The sequence below is a fragment of the Miniopterus natalensis genome, chromosome 21, assembly GCF_054644295.1.
Source record: "Miniopterus natalensis isolate mMinNat1 chromosome 21, mMinNat1.hap1, whole genome shotgun sequence".
Lineage (NCBI taxonomy): Eukaryota > Metazoa > Chordata > Mammalia > Chiroptera > Miniopteridae > Miniopterus > Miniopterus natalensis.
In genome coordinates, this window is record NC_142101.1 from 14,629,271 (window position 1) to 14,653,553 (window position 24,283).

The 24,283-nt window shown below is 46.3% G+C and overlaps 1 protein-coding gene across 1 annotated transcript in view; it reads right to left on the reverse strand.

Annotated features, from left to right (window-relative positions):
- MARK1 (microtubule affinity regulating kinase 1) overlaps positions 1 to 13,479 on the reverse strand; it is a 47,858-nt gene extending 34,379 nt beyond the window's left edge. Inside the window, exon 1 of the mRNA XM_087828933.1 lies at positions 13,409 to 13,479. Coding sequence (XP_087685059.1) covers positions 13,409 to 13,459 — 51 coding nt within the window. The 5' untranslated portion in view covers positions 13,460 to 13,479. The remainder of the gene's footprint in view (positions 1 to 13,408) is intronic.
- Between the last annotated feature and the right edge of the window lie 10,804 nt (positions 13,480 to 24,283).

Consider the following 24,283-nt stretch of genomic DNA (forward strand, 5'->3'; position numbering starts at 1 on the left):
TTAAGTTCATCTCAGACATTTATTGAGCACATACTCTGAACCACGTTCTGTAGCTCGGCGATGAAAGCCAGTCCCAGTTAGCCAAGAGTCTGCCTCTGGACACCTCACCTGCTTAATTTAAATGCGGTGTGAGGAGGGATACGAACATACACAAAATATAACTGGGCTGGGGGAGCTGGGAGTTTGGAAAGGGCCCCGACCATCTATCGGAAATCCTCCCACGGTTCTACGTGGACCTTCAAATTCCTTAACTCATTATGGCTAACAGTCTACCCCGGGGGCTGTTTTTGTTGATAATTGTATCACCAAAGGGTAAGCCTTGTTACTACCCAGGTTCTCAAAACAGCAAGTCAGGTGTTTCTGGAATATTACCAAATAAGTGGACATTCATACAGGTCCTCAGGAAACTAAGGAAAACGTTTTTGGGCATGTGTGTGAATGTACAGACACGTGTCAGGATAAGACTGGCAAAGGTTCTCTCTTCAAAGGCCCTCTCTTTATTTGGGGGCCGCGCCTACTTGCTTGGGGTTGAGCTGACCTTTCTTTCAAGTAATTACGTTGCCAGCTCGTGGCGAGTTTCCCCCGCTTACTTGGCAAAAAGTTGGCACTCCCATCCCACTGGATTCGGTTTACTGCACTTTTCCGCCCCACTCCAAGCTGATGTGCAGTGTTGCTTTTGGTCAAATTTAAATTTAAAAATAATCCGTTTCCATTCTCCTCCCCATAACCCAAGACCTCGGAAGTTTGGGCTCCAACGTTTCTTCTGCCACTTTCCATGTTATTCTTAACCAGCGTTTGTATTTACTTTGCCCCCGACATCCTAAAAATAAGCAACTGCTCTTTTTTTGGTCACTTTTACAGCCCGTGTTTACCTTATGAACCTGACGTTCCTGCACCAACTGCTTTCTTCTGGATCCCAAGTCCCTCGCTAACCACGTTCCTGGGTAGTTCAGGGAGTAAAGAAATGGAGGCAGAAGAGAGCTCAGTCTCGACTGACCTGCAAGTACTTTTATTTTGTTCTTTACTCTTAAAAGGTTAATTAGAAGAGAACTGGAGGTGGACAGTTATGTTTTCTCACGTTACGTAAAGATGTCATCTCATTGCTCAGTGTATTCATTCCTGCTGATGAGAGCTCCACTGCTCACCTAACCACTGTTCCTTGGAAACCACGTTTGGCACAGAAGAAAGAGGGACAGAGGAAACCCTCCAGTGGGTGCGACCTGCGGCAGGGCACCTGGAAGTTGTTTATTTTGCTAGACAGAGAAAGGGCGTGAAGTACGGAGCTGCAGAGATTCGCAGACTGGAGCTCGTGGCTTGGCTGAAGGATCGAGGACCTAGAAGGAACATGACCTGAAAATGAAGGCCAAGGGAGAAATGTGTGAGCAGATCTCTGAGTGAGCACAGTCCGCGGACACAGTTGTGTTCCGCGTGAGTGTTCGCCACCGAGGACTCACGCTGTGGGCCCGTCGTGGACCAAGGCTGGGCTGCCAAATGCACCGAATAATACTCAGCTCCCAAGTGACACCTCGATTCCCGGGAGGAGGGGGTGAGGTTTGTCAGCTACCTGGGGGCAGGTTGATCATATTGGACTGCTTGCATCCTAGGAGGGGCAGGCTTCTGGTCTCACTGGAAGAAAAACTTGCTGTTCATAGGAATCTGCCTTCCCTCTCCGTGATGCTCAAGCCAAAACCTCACAGGGAGACTTCCAGAATACACTTTTCACCATCGTGGTGTTCCACACAGCACTGCTTCCAAGAAAGGAAGTGATCTTAAAGCAAATGAAGCCTGGTAATGGCTTGTGCCTGAAGAATTCACCGGTCTTCTTAAATTCCCCAATGCCCCGAAGCAGCTGGCTTGATAAACCAGTGGAATGGCTTTTTAAAGACTCTGTTACAACAGCAGCTGGGTGACAGCACCTTGCAGAGCTGCGGTAACATCTTCCAGGATGCAATGTGCACTGTGAATCAGTGAATAATAAATATATGGTGCTGCTTCTCCCATAGCTGGGATACACAGGTCCAGGAATCAAGATAGAAACAGGAGTGATCCCTCTCTGTTACCCTTAGTGATCCGGCAGGGATGTATTTCTCTCTAGTCTCTGCAACTTTGGGTTCTGCTAGCACAGAAGTCTCAGCACCCAAGGGAGGAATGGGAGGAATGCTTCCACCAGGTGTCACAGCAACGTGCCACTGAATTGCAAACCAAGACTGGGCCATGGCAGGGCAGTGAGTCACTGGGCAAAGAAGAGGGTCATTATACGGGGCTACGGGGCTGATCCTGACCATCAAGGGGAAACTGGGCTGCTATTACATAACAGCTTAAGGAGGAGTGTGTCTAAATGCAGGGGATCCGCCGGGGCACCTCTAACGACTCCTGTGTCCTGAGGTTAGTCAATGGAAAATTACAATCACCCAATACAGGCAAGAGCTCTGACGGCCCAGACTCTTCAGGGATGAAGGCTTAGGGATCATAACCAGCTGCAGAGGAAGAATACATCCCGAGGGCAACTGTGAATTTCCTCATCACCTTCCCTTGGATTCCTGGCTTCTTTGGTGCCTTACTGAACACCTACTATTGCAGCTACGCAACATACACACACCTAGTAACTTCAGATCGACAACCCCTCCAACCAGGTATGTATTATACTCGTTTACTGGTAAGGAGACATGCCAAAGCTCTACACCTTATAAAGGACTGAAGCTGGGAGTAAACCCCAGGGCTGTCCTATCCACCAAGTGTGTGCTCTTAGGCACTATACAGCACCACAGACAGGTATGTCCATTTGCATTGGGAACACGGATGTCACCAACCAACTATGGTCCTCGGCAGGCTGCAATTATCCTTGCTCACCAAGTCACCTGCAGATGACTCAGCCTCCCCCTTGGCTTGCTTACACTTGGTGCAGCAAAGCAGAAAGTACACTTTACGTGTACAATTTTTGTATTAAAATTTAATACAGTTTTTACGATTAGTGTTGGTATAAAATGGAATGTAAACCTATGACTTAAAATACAGAAATTTTTAAAAATTAAAATTGGGTATAATCCAGTGACTCAAAACTTTGGAATAATTATTTCCTTTATCTCAATGTAATAATAATAATAATTATAATAATAATAATAATAATAGCAGTTAATACTTATAGAGTGTCTACCAGGTGCGAGGCACTGTTCTAAGGGCATCACGTGTTCAAACATTTAACCCTCACAACAACCTTGCAAGGTGAACACGACTGTTATTCCCTTTTAACAGATAAAGAACCTGAGGCATAAAGAAATGATGTGACTTCCCAAGGTCGCAGAGCTAACAGATAGCAGAGCTGGGACCCACAGTCTCCCTCCAGGGCACGGGCCTTAACCAAGGAGCTCTGCAGACTCTGTATCTGAACTGGATGTACAAAGAGCAACAATTCTCTTCAAGGAAAGAGAGTGGTGAGCCTGTGTTTTATTTTTAGAGGCATTCCTCCCTAAAATACTCTCCTCTACACCACCACCCCCCAAATCCTCTGGGAGGTCATTCACTACTGCTTGCCAGAAGATATCAACCGAGTCCCCAGGGGATAAAAGAAAACATTTGCTTAAATTATATCTAAAAATATGGTATTAAATTCTTTTAGAAGCTTCCTAGCTCCTTCACTCCCACAAGCACAAAGCCCTTACAGCAAACTCATGCCAAAAATTACAATGTGTGTTTGTTCTTTAAATCATTAGACTTGATTAAATTTAACACTCTCATAGGTAAAGCTCTATTCTAAGACCTTCAGTTCAGATATGTCGAGCAGATCTAACAAAATCCACTCATTATTCCCCAATATAAGCTAATAATCATATCAACTTAGATCTATCAATACACTTTCTAAGTACATTGTTTGAAGTACAGTAACATTTTCAATGACTTTAATTTATGAACATGAATACAGAGGCTTAGGGGGTGATCTCTCCAAAATACCTGAGAAGTTCATAAAAAACAACAACAGAATTTAAAAAGCAAATATTGTATCTACATAGCACCACCTCAGAGTCTTAAAGTACGTCAACATTTCCCACAGAATGAGTGAACAGAAATTGTGTGTATTTACTAAACATCCACCAAGCACCTACTACGTGCACAACACTGTGCTCAAGTTAGGAGGGGATGTATTTTACTGACATGTTCTTGCTGTTTTTATACAACACAGCAGGCAATTTGGGAAACTTCTGAAAGCCAGGCATGGCGGGCACCATCGCCTGACTGGCAGGCAGGTCAGCAATAGGGTTCTTGTCTCAAGGAGTTGCAGGATTATATGTGGGGGCAGTTGAAGGAAAGTACAGTCCCGTTTGAAAGTACTGTCTCCAAGTGCACACGCCGTAGAATCAGCAGCGGGATAAATATTCAATTCCAGCAGAACAGAGATCAAAGAAGACGCCCCTTGGTTTTCCCCTCCTAGAGAGGAAGGTAGAAGAGAAAAGCGGAGCTAATCAACCGAGCTCCCACCAAGCTTTTCTAGTCAAAGCTTTCCTCCTTAGCATGTCCTTTGGGCACTAGTAGTTAAGAATTTACTAGAGCCCTGGCCGGTGTGGCACAGTTGGTTGGGCTTCAGCCCACGCACCAAAAGGCCGCCGATTCAATTCCCGGTCAGGGACATGCCAGAGTTGCGGGCTCGATTCCCCAGTAGGGGGCGCCCAGGAGGCAGCCAACTGTTGTATCTCTCTCACATCGATGTTTCTATCTCTCCCCCTCTCCCTTCTTCTCGTCCTAAAAGCAATAAAAACATTTTTTTTAAAAAAGAATTTACTAGAAAGTCAATTCCCCAGGTTTAAACAAGTGGCCACTGGTACATGGTTTATTCCTCTCTAGTTTTTGGTAGTTCAACAGTAAACAGAAAGAATTTGGCGTGGCCAGAGAGATCAATGGCACGATTTAGCAATGCTATTCAGTTGATTAATAATTTCTACAGAGAAAATATGCCACACAGTTTATAGGTAAGTACCAAAATGAGATGCACCAGTAAGTGACGAAAGGAAGAAAGGCTAAATGACCTACCCAAGATAAACTAGCTAGTGACTCAGCAGCTAAATACTTTCCCCCTCTTAGGTCAACTGTATTCACCACTGATTAAAATCACAAAGACACACACACAAATATAAAAAATTTAAAAATGAACTAAAATCACAAAAACAGGATGCCATAAAAAAATTAATTACCAGTCTAGCATTTGCTAAATCCTTGTCGTAACCCCTTTAAGTCACCCCATTCTTCTGCCCTCAGTCGGGAGAGGCTCTAATTTCTGGCCTACTAATGTTTTTATGGTTACTATGGGCTTCTCTAAATTCACTGCCAATACATACAGCCTCGGTGAAATGTGTATGGAATTTCATTATGAAATGTGAATCTTAAGTGGTGTTAAAGAAATAATTATTCTCTGACACTTGATAAATGGTAAGGAAGACTTTACTCAAGATTACTGCAACAGGGGAATTAGGATAGGAGAGAGAGATCAGTTCTGAGTACAGCAATGACAGCTGGGGATTTATGACCAAGGTGCAGAGTAAGGGGGTCAGGGGACGGAAAATTACTAAGAGGAGTCATCAAGGGTAGGGGGATTCTTGCTAAACCAGCCCAACAGGATTCTTGCTGAAGGCAGGTCAAGAACGTGGACATCAAAGGTAAGGGATGAGGAAACTGGTTAGACATCCAGGGTGGTCAGATATCAAGGGTGAATGACCCTCACTAAACTGACTTCCCAGAATTCCCTGTCCTGCAGGGACAGGACAGACACCAAGGCCAAGGTCAGAGCCCAGTTAGGAAAACTGCGAGGAGTCACCCTGAAGTTTGGTCAAGGAGAGAGTTTTCATCACTAGCTCTGATTTCTAGCCCTTCTCCCAATACGCCACATAACTTTTATATAAATATTATATAAATATTATATTAGAGGCTCTTTCATGGACCACGAGAAGGCAGTTCACTAAATTAAGAAGCTGGAGTGTTTCTAAAGCACACACAGAGTACAGATCGAATCACACTGGCCCTCTGCTTAAATCGTCCAATGTCCACCGTCTCCAGGGCCGGTTCGGGCTATGCAGGCGGGGCTCTGCCTGTTCTCCCGCCGGTCCTCTAGCTAATCACTGCCCGCCCAGGCAGGCTCCTGTTCCACCTCTCAACTTCACGCTCGGGCCTTTGTCTGTCTCACTCCTTCAGCCCAATATTCTCTTCTTCCCACCAACTCAGTTCTCTGCAGAGCCACCTGGCAAAGGGGGGCCGATGTCTGAGGCCCAGTTCATAGGCTGTGGACCTTTCTTGAGGGCTCCCTCCCACCGCCCCCTCCTTCCGTATTCTGGGTCCTGAGCACTCGGATGACAAGGAGCTGTAACTTTCTACTGCACCCGTTTGTCTCAATGTCCGCCTCCCTCCTCAGGCTCACGTCCCTCCAGGGCAGGGACAGGTTTCATTTGCCTTTGTATCTCTAGCGTCTCCAACTGAGATGAAACAGAAAGCAAACCCTCTTTTGAGACTGTGAAAGCGGCACTGTCGCTCCCCAAAAGAAAGGTGCTCATGCTTTAAAGGCTTAAAGTAAGCCTGTTACTATACCCTGTACACGGAGTTCCATTAGAACTTTGGACTGTTTCTCAGCTCTGATTTGTTTACAGCCTGAACAAAATGGATACAGTGGTCAAACAATATTAAATAATGCTTCCTCAGAAAAAAAAGACTCTCTAGAAGAAGTCATCCTCTATTCAAACTCCCAAGTTTCACACAGGTAGAAATCAGGCAAACAGGAGTTCATCAGCAAAGACCAGCAAATACAAAAAGAAACAAGCCACAGTGAATGAGAACCAGTAGACACCAACCATAAAGCTAAATTCCCAGGGATTTCAGATAAAAAAATTTCCAGACACAGACTGTAAGTAACTATACATTAAGTGTTTAAGAAAATAAAGTTGAAATTGCAAAAATGAGTGAAGAGCAGAGATCATTAAAAAGTCCAGACTGATTTTAGAACTTTTAAAAATAAAGAACAGAATTAATATAATTAAAAATTCAACAGATGGGTAAAGAGAACAGTAGAGTATACATCCAACACTCTGGCTTTTCAGGGAACTGCCCAAGGACCAGTTCTGTCCAGTTGTACTCGCGGTGCTGGTGGGAATCAGCAAACGCTAGATACCTAGGGGCTGCTGAGAATCAAAAGAGCTGCTCACTGTCCTGCTACTTCAGAGAAACCACAGTACAACAGACAGACACCAGGGGGAGCTAGAGATACGGGCTCCTAAGAAAATGAACCAGCAAATCCCTCTAACCAGGAATCTACACACACAAGTTGAGAAGACAAGTCCACAGCAAAGGTCTGAGAGCCCAGAGGATCTCCAGCTGCACTGAATGGTAAAGAACCTTCCATGTTTCAAGCCAGGCTGGAATGACTGGTAGAGGTAAGCCAATTTTAAAACTGCATGGATACCAACACAAAGATACAGGAAACACAAAGAAACAGGGCAAAATGGCCCAATCAAAGGAAGAAATTAAATCTCCTTAAGCCAATCCTAAACAAACACAGGTATGTGTATTACCTGACAAAGAATTCCAAATAACTGGCATAACGATGCTCAATTTGCTCATGAAAATGATGCATGAACAAAACAAGAATTTCAATAAAGAAATAGGAAGTTTGAAAAATAATCAAACAGAAATTTGCGAGCTGAAGAATGCAATAACTATACTGAGAACATTATTAGAGGGGTTCAACTGTAGACTTGGCCAAGCAGGGGGAAAAAAATCAGTGAACTTGAAGACAGGTTATTTGAAATTATCTAGTCAGAGGAGCAAAAAAGAAAAAAATAGTAAAAAAAAAGTGAAGAAAGCCTAAGGGAGTTATGGGATATCGAACAGTGGACCAATATACACATTATGGGAGTCCCAGAAGGAGAAGAGAGAAAGGACAGAAAGCTTATTTAAAGCAAAAAATAAATAGTAAAGAGCATGGGTGGCCATACCTATATCAAACAAAGTAAGCTTTATGTCAAAAAGTGTCACAAGAGAAAAAAGGACACTATATAATGATTAAAGGGTCAGTTCACCAAGAAGATACAACAGTTATAAATATTTCTAGACACCAACATCAGAGCACTTAAATATATGAAGCAAACATAGACAGAACTGAAGGGAGAAATAGCAATAAAATGAAGTAGGAAATTTCACCACCCCACTTTTAATATTAGATGACCATCCACACAGAAGATTAAGAAGGAAACAGAGGACTTGAATACAACACCTTAGACTAACTGGAATAAACCTATGGATATACAGTCAAATGATCACTCACAAGAGTGCCAAGACTACACAATGGAGAAAGGATAGTCTTTGCAACAGATGGTGCTGGGAAAACTGGATATCCACAAATTGGACCTTTCACTTATACACAAAAGTCAACTTAAAATGGATTAAAGACTTAAACGTAATACCTAAAACTATAATAAAATTCCTAGAAGAAAACATAGGGGGAAAACTTTAGTACGTTATTCTTGGAAACGATTTCATGGATATACTACCAAAAGCAAAGGCAACCAAGGCAAAAATAGACAGGCTGCATTCTATCACTGAAAAGATGCTTCTCCAAAGAAGATGTAAAACTGGCCTACAGATATAAGAAAAGATGCTCAACATCACTAACAGGGAGCTGTAAATCAAAACCACAGTGCGATATCACCTCATGCCTGTTAGGATGGCCCTTATCAAAAAACAAAATAAAACAAAACCGACAATAACGAATGTTGGTGAGGATATGGGGAAACTGAAACCTTGTGCACTGTTTGTGGGAATGGGGCAGCCACTATGGAAAACAGTACGGTGTTCCTCAAAAAAATAAAATAAAATAAAAATAAGAGCTCCCACTGCTAGGAATTTATTCAGAAGAATAGGAATTGTTCACTGAAGCAATATTCATAATAGTCAAGATATGAGAACAGCCCAAATGTCCATCAGCAGATTAATGGGTAAAGAAAGTGTGTTATATACAATCAATGGAATACTGTCCCACCATAAAAAGGAAGGATTTCCGTTATATGTTATAGCATGGATAAATTTTGAGGACATTATGCTAAGTGATATTAGCCAGTCATAGAATAGTCAATACTGCACGATTCCTCTTAAATGAGGTATCTAAACTCGTCAAATTTATAGAAGCAGAGAGGAGAACCGTGGCTGCCAGGGGCTGGGGAGAGAAGAAAATGGGAGTTGCTGTTCAATGGGTATAAAGTCTCAGCCATGCAAGATGAAAAGGTTCCAGAGAGCTGCTGTACAACATTGCGCCTGTAGTTAACAATACTGTACGGCACACTCAGGGGCTGGTTAAGAGGGCAGATCTCAGATCTCATGTTATCTGTTTTTACCACTAAAAACCAAATTCAACAGAGGGGTTAACAGTGATTTAAATACAGCCAATGAAATGTAGCTAACCGCAACATATTACAAACAGTAACTGCACTGTAGATTTTACTATAGACTGCAGCAGAGATCCAATAACATTGGGGAAGAAATGAATGAGAGTTTAAGATGTATGCAGTAGAGAATAAAAAAATGCAGCATCTCCGATCAGAGTACCAGAAACACTGGAGAGAACAGAGGAGTAAGGCCATACAGTATTCCAAGAGAAGTTACTGGCTGCTGTATTTCCAAAATGAATGAAAGATATAAATCCACAGAGTTCAGATCTAAACAAACTGTACAGATTGCTCTACAGAGAGGCAAGGAACTCGTGGGAAAAGCGAATGAGAAGTTAAGGCACATGGAGGAGTTAAGGTCTAGCATAACCTAATCAGAATCCCCAAAGCCAGGAACTGCTATGTTTTGATGACAAATGAAAAAATTCAAAGGGGAACATTATGGCACTAATCTCTTGTGTTTTGCTCCCAGTCATCGGGCTGAGCACCGGCAAGTACACAATTAAGGAGACCAAGTAAGTCAGCAATTAGAATGTAGCGTGACAGGTACTGTGACACGTGAGGTGTGCACAGGGTGCTGAGTGGTTATTAACAGTGATTCCCGGGGACAAGCTACTGACGGCCACCTATGTTACAGCCAGTACTTGTTACAGCCATCAGTGAATGTCAGATCCATGAACAGAATCACCATCCAGAGCTGTGTCATTCAAAGTCTCAACACAACTATCACCAAAGTCTGTTTTCAAACATTCCCAAAAGGAGTCAAACCAATCTTCTTCATACGGACCAAAATTTCACCACGGAAAGCTAGCCTGGACATTTTGGATCCATAAAAATTAGCATCATCAGAGTTTTTCCAAAAAGCACACAAACGTGTTTTTTTTTCTTGCTTCATTTAAAAGCACATAAAAATAATAGTAATATGTTATCTATATCTATGCTGGAATTATCCAAGTAATTCGACAGAAGGAAATTATTTCAGATGCCCATTCTTCTCTTTACAGCCTAAAATCAAACCCCTTTAGCATAAATTGATGCTATTATCTGCGACACACCTTTTCTACTTCACTATGAAGTGTTTATGCCATGTGAGGCCTGTTAGTGCACACACAAATCCTTCACCTAACAAAATACTTCTGAAAAAGTGCACACTAATGTTCCTAAAGACAGTCGACTCTCTCTCAGTCTACTCTAAACAGCAGCAGTACACAGAAGCTCGGTGCTAACATTCCCCTTTGGAATTTTTAAATTTATCCTCAATGCATATTAGTGACATGGGTAGATATCACATATACCCAAGGATACAAACTCCAAATCCACTTATGTACGACTAAACAAATTTTTATATAAACTGCCAATGATTTCAATAAAATACAAGACGGCTCTTTAAGTGACCATATTTGCTTCTTTTAATTTCCTGCGGTAATGAAATATTTTTAGTTATGCCCTTAATATTCCACAAGAGTGAGAGGCCTTTCATTGTCATACGAATGTAAATTTTCACAACCTGTTTTTAAAATGTCACTGTAACTGGAAACACTACAAACAAATGTATAGTTTGACGGCCATACTGGCATCGACCTATTAGCCATCAAGAGGCTTTGTTACTTTATTTATTGATGAAAGGTACGTCAAGAATGGGCAGTGACATTTACTGTCACTACCAACCAGAGTATGAAGAGAGACGCCAACTGGTAATTTAAATAACCATCACTGCTGGCCCCTTTAATAAACACACCTACAGCACTTACGAAGCAACCCAGCCCTGTCCACAGGGTTTCCTAACGTGCGCTGTTTGGGGTCACATTTACCTTTTCTGTAAGTTCCTTGAGGGGAGAGGCCTGGTCTTTTATGTTTAGTGGTCACCTGAGGATATTTTCCCATTGCTTTTCAGAGAGAGGGAGGGAGGGAGATACAGAGAGAGAGAAACATCGAGGAACATCCATTGGCTGCCTCCCGCACTTGCCCCAAGCAGGCCGGGGACGGAGCCTGCGACCCAAGTGCGTGCCCTTGGCCGGAATCAAACCCAGGACCCTTCAGTCCACGGGCCGACGCTCTAACCACTGAGCCCAACCAGCGAGGGCGAAGCCTTGTCTTCAATCCTACTACTATATCTCTTCCAACTCAAAACCAAAGCTGAGCGCATCCTCATTGATAAATTAACAGCTGTAGTACAATACGTATTTCCCATGGCAATTAGGAGAAAATCGGGACGCGGGTAAAGAAGGTAACTGCAGGTATAGTTATGTACCACACAATGGCAGCAAGGGACAAGACCGTAAGAGTGACTTTGAAATATGTTCAGACACGGCAAATGAGTTTATACAGCATAATCATTTTCAGAACAAAATTTGTCACACGATTATTGCTTAGCTTAAAAATGCGGTTTTTTGGGGGGGGTCATACGTGTGATGCTGCGTTCATATTTCTATAATGCTCTCTCACGTCAACCACCTTATTTATCCAAGTACGGAAAGAGCTATATGTACTATTCAAAATCCAGAAGAAAATAAAAACAATGTATCATCCCACCCTTCTGAGGTTCATTCACACACACAGCGTTTTGCTAATTAAAACAAAGGTCTCACTTTTCACGCACACCCAAACCACACGCTGAGTAACGGGAATCTTTTCAGAGCTCCTGTTGGAACAATTCTGCACCAGCTTGGCTTTAAAATCAACTTTTATCAACATTTTCGTCTTTTCCCCAGACCCTCTTCAATCTCTCCATCAAAATTACATGTATCAGTGATGTTTCTATAACAACAGCCATGGTGCAGATTAAGTGATCACTTACAGAGCAGCCGCCTTACACTATCTTTACCATTGTAGATGCACCGCACCACAGAGGACAAAAGCACACTCTGGACATCTTCCTGGGTCTTCTAACAACAGTCTGTCCCTAGAAGCTCTTCTCGCGTCACATCATCATATGAAGCCTCCGTGGTCCCCTACTCTCCAGGATCAAATAATCTGCCCACACCTCCCTCCGATGTTCAGAGGCGACTGTCTCTATTCTATCTTTTGTCTAAGAACCCCAAAGCACTTATTCTCCCCACCCCGTGGAGGCATCGGCGCACCAAGAGCTGGAGAGCCCCTGAGTTAAGCAGACAACCGGAGAGATCTGGACAGCCCCCCAAAACTTGCTACCCTTCTAGCTCCTTAAAACAAGTCAGAAGATCAGCCAAGGCCCGAGGTACAGGCCATGAGACTTGTGTTGTTGTTGCTGTTTTATGTCTTTCCCACAAAAGGACTCACACACACACACACACACACAACTGTACTTTTCACAAGGTGGAAACAAGCCGATCGCGTCCCTGTGGTTCTCAGGAGCTTAAGCACCAGCGACATCTGCACCGAGACAAAAACTCCTGAGGGCAAGTTGATCAAAGACACAGAAAATCCTTCCTTCAAAGACATGCGCCTCGTGACGCTCGGAGGACGGGGGACCCGAAGCAGAACCTGCCCCGACTGCCCCGCGGGATCCAGGCGCCCGGCGCGTCCCTGCAGCGCCGCGCGGGACCCGGGCTCACGCCCCCCGAGCGCGGCGGGCGCCTCCCGCGCGCCCCGACCGCCGTCCGCGCCCCTCCGCGGCCGCGGGGACACAATGCTACAAAAAGCAAAGTCACGGGGCACTGCGGGGTGGGGGTGCCAAGGGCTGAAGGGGCCCGAAAAGCCGGCGCGGAGCGGGGGGAGCGGTCGGCGGCGGGCCGCCCCCGGCGCGGCCGGGCTGGGATGCGGCCGCCGCGGGGCCATCACGCGGCCGGGATGCCCGCCGCCGGCCCGGCCCTGCCCCAGCTCCCCGCTCCCCGCGGGGCCACCCCCGGGCAGGGGCGCCGCTCAGTCCCCCCGCCTCGCGCCGGAGGGCTGGGGTGCAGCCCAGGCGAGGGGGGCCAGGGTCCGGCGGGGACCCCGAGGCGCGCGGGGGGCGATCGGGGGCCGATCGGGGCCGCGGCCGGAGGGGGTCTGGCGGCGCGGGGCGGGCGGCTACTCACGTTCTCGGCGTCCCGCTCGTTCACCGTGGGCAATGGCGTCCGGGCCGACATCTTGTGCGGGCGGCGGGGTCGCGCCGGGGTCCCGCGGGCCGGGCGGGTGCGGGCTCCGGGCGCGGGCGGGGCGCGGGCCGAGGCCGGGCGCAGCGCTCCCGCAGGCCGCGGGCGGTGCGAGCGGCGGGCGCGGAGCGGGGACGAGGCCGCGCGGGCGGGGAGGGGAGGGGGCGGCTGCCCGCGGCGGCGCCGGGGACGCGGGCGGCGCGGAGGGAGGGCGCGGGCGGGCGGGCCGGGGCGGCGCCGCGGGCTCAGGCGGCGGGGGCGGCGTCCGGGCCCCGCGGGGCTCCGGGGGCCGCGGCTGAAGGTGCGCTCGCGCCTCGGGCGGCGGCCCGGCGCGCGCGGCGGGGGCCCGGGAGCCGCGGCCCTGACAGCGCCCCGCGCCCCGCCCGGCGGAGCGGCGCCCCCGGGCTGTGCCGCAGCCGCGCGCGGGGCCCGTGCCGGCCGGGTCCGCGCTCAGCGCCGCCGCCGAGCCGGGGGGAGCGGCGGGCGCGGCTCTGGGCGCCCCGAGGCGCTGGGCCGCGGCCGGGTGGGCGGGCGCCCCCCGGGGGCCTCTCCATTCATTCCCTCATCGGGGTGCGGGGCGCCCCTCCTCCCGCCGCGCGCGCCAGCGGCCGAGCCCCGTGTATTCGGTCGCGCGCCCGCCCGCCGAGCTCGGCCGCTCCGGGCCTCGGCGCCTTTCTCGGCGCGGGGTCGGGTTCTGCCGGGCGCAGCGGGAGGGCGCTGGTCCCTTTTCGTCGTTTCGCGGGGGAAGCTCCGGGCGCGTGGACCGGCTCCCGCGGGGCTTCTCCGGCTCTTAACCCTCCCGCGCCCCGGCGCCCAGCCCTCCCGCCCCTGCCCTGCGGAGCCCGCTGTCCCCTCTGCAGGAAGCGGTGGGGTCAGGTCACCCTAAGAGTTGGGCACGGGGCACAAAAGCCCCTGGGGGCGCCAGCGGGGCTCAGCCAGGCACCTGGTCCAGGTGCCCGGACGGCGCGGCCTCCTCGGGAATGGGGACCGCGGGCGAGGTCGCGGGGCGCGCACCGCAGCACCCCGAGGGGGCGCCCCCCGGAGCCACGGCGTCTACAGGGCTGGTCGTCACTTCCTGGGACACGGGAAGCGTCGCTTGGACGCGTGATGAGGGACAGAGGGGAGCAGGCTCTGACTTTGGCCCTGTCCCGCCTGCTCCAGGTGGCCGCCTCCCTCCACCCACCTGCCGCCTCGCATCCTGCTACAGCCCTGCAGGGGGGCCCAGGGGCCCCCTAAACAGCACGGCCGCTGCTTCCCGTCTCATTTGAGCTTATGTTTTGCACACTCAGCCTCTGGGACAACAGCCTGACCATCTTCTTTCCCCATCTTCCCAGTGCTGCTTTTTGGCTTCCTCTCGGGTGGGCGGGCAGATAAGAGGAGCAATGGAAGGGCACAGATTCCATTTCAGAGCCACTTCCATAAGCTCCCAGTGGGGATCTCAGGATGGGCAATTCCGCCTCTCTCCTGAAGTCCACCAATTTGAAAAAACATAACAAACAAAACCCCCTGCACCAGATGGTTTTAATCCTGACTTATTAAAGGTGGCTTCTGAAAGTTAACACTTGACCCTTACAACATGTTCCAAAAGACCTAAAAATAGCAAATACAGAGATCCCCTAAGGAAAAACAAATCTCTCCGAGCATAGTCACTTTTAGAGCACCACCTATGTACTTGCTTATTTAGCACCGTATCTTGTAAACACTTCCCTCTCTCACAGCGCAAATAAAAGTCGCAAGGTCCCTTTGGTGCTGATCACTCCTCTTCGAACACTGGTCAGGCTGTGGGCCTGCAGGCTGCCCGCTGAATTATGCTGAGCGGCTGGGAGCGCCGAGCTCTCTCAGCTCCGCTGCGCATCCTGAATCACCGCCATGCACTGAGGTTGCCAGGGCACAGCTTGTACTTTCCTGATTAACTGGAGTCCCCGTCGCCTATAGGGGCTGCTAACGGTGTCAGCGGCATTGCTCACTGCTCGGCCACCCGGGAACACCTTGTCACGACAGTCCCCGTGGTAACTGGGAATGAACAAGTACCCATGAAAGGTGTCCAGCCCCTTTGGAACATGAATCACTCCTTCCACTGCTTGCTTGGGTTTCGCTCTTCAATGCCCACTAGCTTACTCTCCTGTGTCGTTACCCTTGTACTGACCCAGGCAAGCATAAGTCCACTCGGTCGACTTAGTCAAGATCACAGATGCACCAGGCTCACAGTGTATAGAAGAAAACTGTGATATGCGGTGTTGTTCACCCCATAAAGTTCATTATACCTGTAATGTATCATGGCTAATTAGAGACGGAGCTCAAAGGACAGCCCATGAAAGGTCATGGGCAAACCCTTTAGCTACACTGTGTTCTTATATTGAACCTGAACTGAAAACCATGTGACAATAGTAAGGGATACTTATTTTTTAAACCAATTCATTAAAAAAGGCTTTAAAACAGCAGAGCTCCATTCAAAGGGAATATTTGTTGGATGGATAACTCAAATCCACAATTCTCATTAACAAAATGGGCTAGAAACAACTTTATCCAAAAAAAAGAAAAAAAGCCCAGCCCTCATGGCTCAGAGGTTGAGCATCAACCTAGGATCCAGGAGGTCACGGTTGGATTCCCGGTCAGGGCACATGCCTGGGTTGCAGGCTCGATCCCCAGTGGGAGGTGTGCAGGAGGCAGCCGAAAAACGACTCTCACCATTGATGTTTCTCTCTCTCTCTCCCTCTCCCTTCCTCTCTCTTTTTTTTAAGTGGCATTCAAATAATTTATGCCTGGCATTCTGGGTTTGTTATATAATGAACACTCACTTTGCATAGGCTAGGAAAAGTCATTGTGTTTTTGGAAAGGAGTGTGTGCCCCTGTGTGAGCTCTCCTCCCCTTGAAGTGGCATGAGGCAGTATTGTGACTGAATTAGAACTGCACGGCCATAGCCCTTGCTTAATAACAAGATCGCTTATAAGCAAAATTTGCCTGTGTCACTACATATAGCTTCTTGTGTCTATGACTATGGAGAAACAATGACAGGAATGTTTTAAGGTTTGAGTAATTTTCTTTAGGATAGTTAGCCAATGTGGCATGCTGAACTTAGAGGTTTCTGACCTAAGGTGCTGAAGAATTAAAGGCCTTGGTTAGAAGCGATTAATAAATCGTTCTTTAACTCAACAGACATTTATTAAACACCACTGTACCCATGCCAAGCACGGAACTCTTCACCTAATAGTTACAGCAGTTAACATTATAATATTTTTACAGAGCTAAATGGAAACATGGGGCATTCATATGAATGAGTGTGAACAGGTTGCACTCATTTGTAAATGAAGAATTTCTCAGAAGTGACAGATTCAGCAGAGTTCATAATACACTCATCATGTGTTTCAAATATATCCAATGTCTGATAGACTTGGCCAGCCAGTCACTATTTATTGAGGGCATACTTTTTTCAGTAGGATACAAGGCTATCTACAATCTTTCATTGAACCCACACAAGAAAACTACAAGATGGGCAGTTCTGCAATAACAAAGAGTTTGTCCCAGCTAAAGAGGAACATGGTTCAAGTCCTTCAGGAAAAGAACAGTCAGTTCTTTTCATAAAATAAAACTGGGTCCTGATGGCTCTCCCGTTGTTAACAAGGTCCATTTTTTTGCATGTCAACAGTCACCAATGAGAATGTGGAATCACTGAAATGGAAAAGGGCCTCAAGAGAAAAGATGTATTTTAGGTTAAAGATTGTATAAGGCCTTTTGCACTGTACACATGGCCACAGAAGGACTGAAAAGTCCTTGTGACCATACCCTGTGCATGTTTTCATCGCTGTCAGTGTCAGCCCAAGAGTTGGCTGACTGGGCTTGTCCAGGTTGGGCTCCTCCCCACTGCACAACACAATCTCCGTGTAAGTCATACTTCATCTCCTTGCACTCCCCACAAGCACCCTGGACTCTGAAATGCTGCCCCGTTGGAATTCCCCAGACACACCACACTGCTGACTGCTCTGCACCTTTGACTCATGTCTTCTCTCTTCCCGGAATGTGCTCCCCTCTCTTCTGTCTGATGAACTAGAGCTGGTCTTAAAAAAACCTCTTGGAAGGCTTCCCTGACACCCCTGCTCCTCCCGACACCCCCAGCGATCATCAATCACTGTCTCTTACCACCTCCGCACCCTGGACTTCCTTGAGCTGTTGCTCTCCTCACACTGTGTGCCTGGCTGGCTGGTCGCCCACCCGACTGGGACCTGGGTCAAGGAAGGGAATGTCTTATTTAACTCTTTTCGCCCAGGCCCAACCACAGTGCCTAGCGATTGGTAGCTACCCAATTTCCTAAATGACCATGATTGACTCGTCCCATGTAAATTTTCCTATATGTCCATGGATCCTTTTGAATTTCTAAGAAGGATCACATAGAAATGGAAAATATAGGAGAATCATTAAAATTTGCAAGTTGGGACTGCAGAAGCAGATAAGATTTCACACAGTATACAAACTATTTTCCCAATAAATACTGATTGGGTGGCAAAGTGACTCTGTTCCCTATAGAGTAGTAGCTTAACATAGCGTGGCTAATTTTACTGCTCTGTGATTTTACCGTAATCAGTAATTTTTACCCATACATAGGAATTGCTCATTGTGGATATTTCATAAACAAATGAGAGCCTCCCCATAAACCAAGGTGTACTGACAGTAAGTACTTCCCTGGTTGGGAGGAAGCCATTCAAAGGCAGGATGAAGAGTGAGGAGTGGAGTAACACAGTGACGGAGTGCTGGGAGTGACAGGGCTGGCCGATCCAGCCCATGCAGGAGTCACCAGGAACTGGGTGGCTCTTCCCCGAGCAAAAGCCCTTGAGCAGGCTGAGCGTCACAGCATCACTGGGCAGGGCAAGTCAGGACAGCGAAACAAAGGACAAGGCACATGCCAGTGAGTTACACACTGGTCTCTGGCAACGTGGAAAAAATGCCGATGAAGATTCGCATTAAGAGCACCCTCTTCAAATACAGGACAGTGGTTATGGACAGACCCGGGCAGGTGTGCCTACACCCACACTCTTGTACCTTCCAACTACAGTTTTGTAATGTCACATCGGAGGCAAAACAATCCTTTGAAAGTCTTATGGTAGCCACCCCTGAGTAAGAATGTAGTTATCTCTCACTTGGCGTTTACAAATTGAACATAATGCAATTCAACACCCTTTCAAACAGCCTTGTCATTTGATTATCTGATTTCGTGGCCACATTCTGGGTGAACTGTTCCCTTATATTTTTCTACTTATTTTGTTAGTATAAAATCATCAGTTTTATAGCTTCTTTCCATACACTCCACTTATTTCACCCCTGCAAATTGTTTTTTCTATGTTAAATGTTACATTACTTTCCTTCCTATATACGTATTGACACCATTTGTTACTATGCTTTTCATTCCTTCCTTCATTTAAAAACACCGAGACCTGCTAAAGCCAAGCACCATTCAAGGCCCTTCAGAAAGAGCAGCAGACAAAATAGACAAGAGTCCCGCCCACGTGAAGTTTACATTTTGATAGGCACTTTCAGTGTCTAGACGGTTCAAAACCAGAGCCTCCCATAATACAAACAGCCTCTCCTGTGACACAATGGTTATTTTTCTTTTTTAACAAACAGAAGCACCCAGGCTTAATTTTTTTAAAGTAATGAATTGCAGTAGCTAGATCTTTTCTCCAATCTAAAGGTAAATTGCATTCTCTATCTATATTTTGGCTTTTCTCCAATAAGCTTTTGTCTAAACGGCTTCAACTGGTTCCACAAGTAGCTTGGGTGCTTTAAAACCAATAATAAAGATGTCTTCCTGACCAGGTGACTTGCATTTGATGTACGTTTTGTAAGATTATCTCAGCTTTATTAGACTGACACCAGGATACTTCTGTTTCATCATTATAAACTGCTTTATCTTCCATCACTGGTAAACTGTCAATGTTTTAGTAGTTCTGCGAGGATCACGCAATAAGAATGTATATTTATGGCCATTTTAGAAGAACTTTTTGTTTTTGGATAAAGAAACAGTTTTGGTAAGTTCTGCCCTGTCTATCCTATAAAAATAAAGCCCCTAGTACTGACGTGGGTGTTATACTCCACTTTTCATTCATAACTCTTATAACAATAACTAACAGGGAGACACTGTGAGCATTTTTTCCAGGACTGTGCCTCCAGTGCCTAGTACAGGACCTGACTACGTAGTTACTCAATTAACTACAACCAAGACTGACTGGAGGAATGAATCATAGGTCTAATAATTTCTCTGAATTTGAACATATGTTTTCAGATCCCATATTATTTCTAACCTCACTAGACTGCCATTCATAAGGAAGGACCCAGTGTCCCTTCACCTTTCCCAACTGGCTCTCCATAGTCACCCTTGGGCACTCGCCACCCACTGCTAAACAGCTCCATCGACAAGGCTCCAGATGAACTTTTCCCACTACTTGCCTTATCTTTTTCTAGTTCTAAAACAAGTATCCACATTCCTCAAGTTATAAATGCCTCTTTTTTAAAAGCATTAAAAACCGTGGAATATGCATCTCAGAAGATTACCATGGCTAAGATCCAGGTTTACTTATATGTGAAAAAATGTGCTTCCTTTGTAATGTTTTTAACCATTCTTTTGCTATCCACTTGTCTTGTTTAAAACCTTGATTCCACCTCTACACTAAGCCACAAATCAGCTGCATACCACTGAGCGCCTACTACGTGCTAAGTACTATTCTAAGACTAATTTTTACATAAATACAGCAAGACTTATATCTCAAAATTAGAGCTAAACTTTTCCTACAGAAAGAAACTCCTCTGTTATAAATGCTCTGGAGCCTGTGGCATGAGCTTTTGTGGATTCTCAGTGGTGGTGAGTCTTAGTCTTTTGAGGATTTATTTTTAATGCCGACTCATTCAGAATCAACTTTGATGAGTAGTATGGATGATTAAATGGGATAATCTCACCTTTGAGTCAATATTAGAGGTGCAACAGTTTCAACACTATTTCTTCGTATTAATCAAGTTGGATCATGCTTTAACAGAAGCATTTAAAACATTGAAAAGTGACAGCCTTTTAAAATAAGTATAAAACCTCGGAAACTGACTCTTTGTATGAGACATTCTCATTGTTGTATAATCACTTCGACACGTGGTCCCATGGCTCGTGCAGTTAAAGAACATACAATCTCGATAGAATGACATGAGGGGATAAAGAACGAATCAGAGTGTTAATTGTTAGTCCAAAGGTTGCTAGAGGCAAAGGAAGGTGAAAAAGAGGCGTCCTACAGGAGCTTCAACACGCATCATCAACATCTCCATTGAGCCAATGTTTCCAAGTGGCCGCCAGGTACACGAAAAGGCGCTCAACATCCCTAATCATCAGGGAAATGCAAATAAAACCACAATGAGATATCACCCCACACCTGTCAGAATCACTATCATCAAAGAGACAAGAAAGAACAGTGTTGGTGAGCATGTGGAGAAAAGGGAACCCTTGTGCGCTGTAGGTGGGGATGCAAACTGGTGCAACCACCATGGAAAACAGTATGGAGGTCCCCCCCAAAAATTAAAAATGGAAGTAGCATATAATCCAGCAATCCCACTTTTGGATATATAGCCAAAGAAAATGAAAATACATCTGCACCCCCATGTACACTGCAACATTGCTTACAGTAGCCAAGACATGGAAACAACCTAAGTGTCCACCAAAGGACTGATGGGTAAAGAAACCGTGAGATATCTATATAATGGATTTATTGTTCAGCCATAAAAAAGAATGAAATCTTGCCATTTTTGACGACATGGATGGAACTCAACGAAATTATGCTAAGTGAAATGAGTCAGACAGAAAGAAAAATACTGCATGATCTCAAAAAACAAAGAAACAAAAATAAGCTCATTGATACAGAGAATAGATGGCTGGTTGCCAGAGGCAGGGGCGGGGGGGGGGGGGGAGAGAAGTGGGGGAAAGGTACAAACTTCCAGTTGTAAAATAAATAAGTCACAGGGATGTAACATATAGCATGGTGACTGTAGTTAATAATAGTACTGTACCCCATATTTAAAAGTTGCCAACAGAGTAGATCTTAAAAGTTCTCATCGCAAGAAAAAAATATTTGCAACTATGCAGGGTGACGAATGTTAATTGAACTTACGGTGATCATTTCGCAATATACACAAATATCGAATCATGGCATTGGGTACCTGAAGCTAATATAAAGCTATACGTCAATTATATCTCAATAAAAATAAAAAGAGCTGATGTTTACATGTGTTTTCTAATCTTTGTTTGCATTATCTCTTGCAATCCACACTAAAAGTTTGGCAAGCAGACAAATATTCTTAGTTCATTCCCCAAAGAGGAAACAAAGCCTCAGAAGGTGAACCGTCCCTGGCTGGCTGAGCACCCCGCTCGCCCCACCTCAAGCTCTTTTCAGTCCTTTCTGGGTCTCTCCTGGGCGCCCCGGCACCTTCCGAAGGATCGCTGACGACATCCACATGCCTCATCTCTCCCCCATTTTATGCTTCCTAAAAGCCACTGTCAACATTCTGAACCTGAGACCAGGAATGCGACTGAGACATGGAGGTGAGTGTTAAGGACGGAGAACTCTGTGAGCAACTGTTGTGAACTTATCTGCTATAAATGTGAAATTAAATCAGGGCCAGCCCTAGAGGCCACACTGGATTATGTAGCTTGTCTGATGTTTTTATACGGATGAAATCAGATGAGACTTAGAGCCAAGAACAAACTGGAATTAGGAAAGAAAGCACGAAAAGATGTAACTTATAGCCTGGAGGGTATGTGTTTGTGTGTGAGGGGACGGGTCAGGAGGGAAACGGAGAGAAACTGCCCAGACCATGGGCATAGCAGCACCTACCATTCCTGTGGGCAGGGCTGGCCTTGCGAGTTGCCCCCTGGGCAGTCACACCCACTGTACCCTATACTCACAAGAACCCCGGGCTTGGTTTGATGCCCTTCTTTGGCTGTGTTGAAATTCTGAATAATTTTTAAGAGGCCCTACCCTGGGCCCACAGTTTATGTAGCCAGTTCATAAATTGCATAATATAGTTCTAAACACCGTAATTATCTCTCAGTAATGTTACTTTATTGTCTTCGCTTCTCATTAGGATTATTACTGCTATTATTACTTTACTATTATTAGCTATGCTCCAAAGACCTCAGCCTGTGCAAGCTTCACTAACTGCACTGCCATCCACCCAAGAAGGGTAAGTAGTTAGCGAAAGACAAGGTGTGTCTGTTTTAACGACCATCTATCTCAGAGGAGTAAATGTGGGTCATTTCTATTAAGCCACAGCGACAAAAACACCCGGCAATCAGAGAGCGAGAGCTCACACACCAAGCCTTGTGCTAGAATCATGACAACATAGATGCCTCCTATTATCTGACACCTACTGAGCGCCCCGAAGTTCACATTTGTCATTTTGTGTCATCTCCACGGCAACCCCGTGGGAGTTTCCCAAAGTCACAGCTATGGATACGGCAGACTCCACCACGCTCTGACGCCGCTGGAGGGGACCATCCCTACAGCCGAGGAGCTCACAGTGGACTCAGGCCAGGACCTCTCCTCACCCCACCTCACCGCTGCAGCACCAGGCTCTGCACACACACTCGCACCCAAGTCAAAGCACCTGTACAAGAAAATAACCGCACAGAAATACAGTGTAAAATGCATCTACCGGGGCCATGAGCTACATGGGTTGATTAGAAAAGTCTTTGTGGGAGCAGAGCTGGGAGCTGCACTTTAAGAAACAGAAAGAACCGGTACCAGTCGAGAGGGGTGAATCACCCATTCTCCGAAGACAATGTAACGGGCCAAAGCTCGGAGGCAAGAATGAGCTCGCCGTGGACAGGAGAAGACAAGTAGATTTGCTTGACTGGAACACAATTTTAAGCAGTCCAGAGAATCATTCACACGCAAATATATTTAAGGGCACAGCCAGCTTTCCGCAAATAGAACCATGAGCTTCTACTGAGAGGGCTTCGAAATAATGCTGGGAACCAGCGCTTGCTCGCTCCAGCTCCTGCAGTTTTCTCCCAACGGGACCATTCAGCCCTCGTCTTTGGGCTGCTCTGAATTCTAGCAGCACTCACTCCCTTGGGTCTCTAGGCCCAAAAAAGAAAAAAGTCACAGAACTTTCTCTTTCCCTGAGTGCGGAATACAATTTTCATTTCCAGTGGAAATGTATTATTGCGGGTTTGCTGACATTTCCCCCCAAAACAAGACCACAACTATTTGTGCTGCAGGACTACTGCGCAGCTCGATGTGTGGAAACTCGTTCTGGCGAGATGCTGGGGAAATGTGTGTGTGCTTTGCTCTGCTTTTCTGCCCGTTATGTTTATAGACCATTTATTTGTGAGAGCAAGTGGTTTAAACAATAAACAATGAGTGTGCGTAATCCCAGCCCCCCGGAATCTCCTCTGGGGGGACGTGGGCTCTGGATGTTAAGCCATAGCAGACGAATGGAATGATTGGAACTCGGGTCTCAGTCCTGGTTTTGGTCTCCGTGGTACTCGCTCTTTCTGCCTCATTTTCTCTACCTATTAAATGGAGACAGGCATTTTCACTTCATAGTCGATGTGTATAAGAGATGTTTAAAGTCCTAGTGAAGTACAGTACAAACACAAATGAATATTATCAATAAACAAATGTGTACATCAGATAACCAGAAAATAAAGAAGGGCAGCCAGTGGGTAGCAGGCTTTATGACTTTAAGACTAAAAGGAAACACACTCCTGGAACTTAAAGCCCCCCTACCATGCTGAAATGATGAGGGGGTCACCTACTCTATTCTTGCTTCTGCACTGAGCTACAGTTA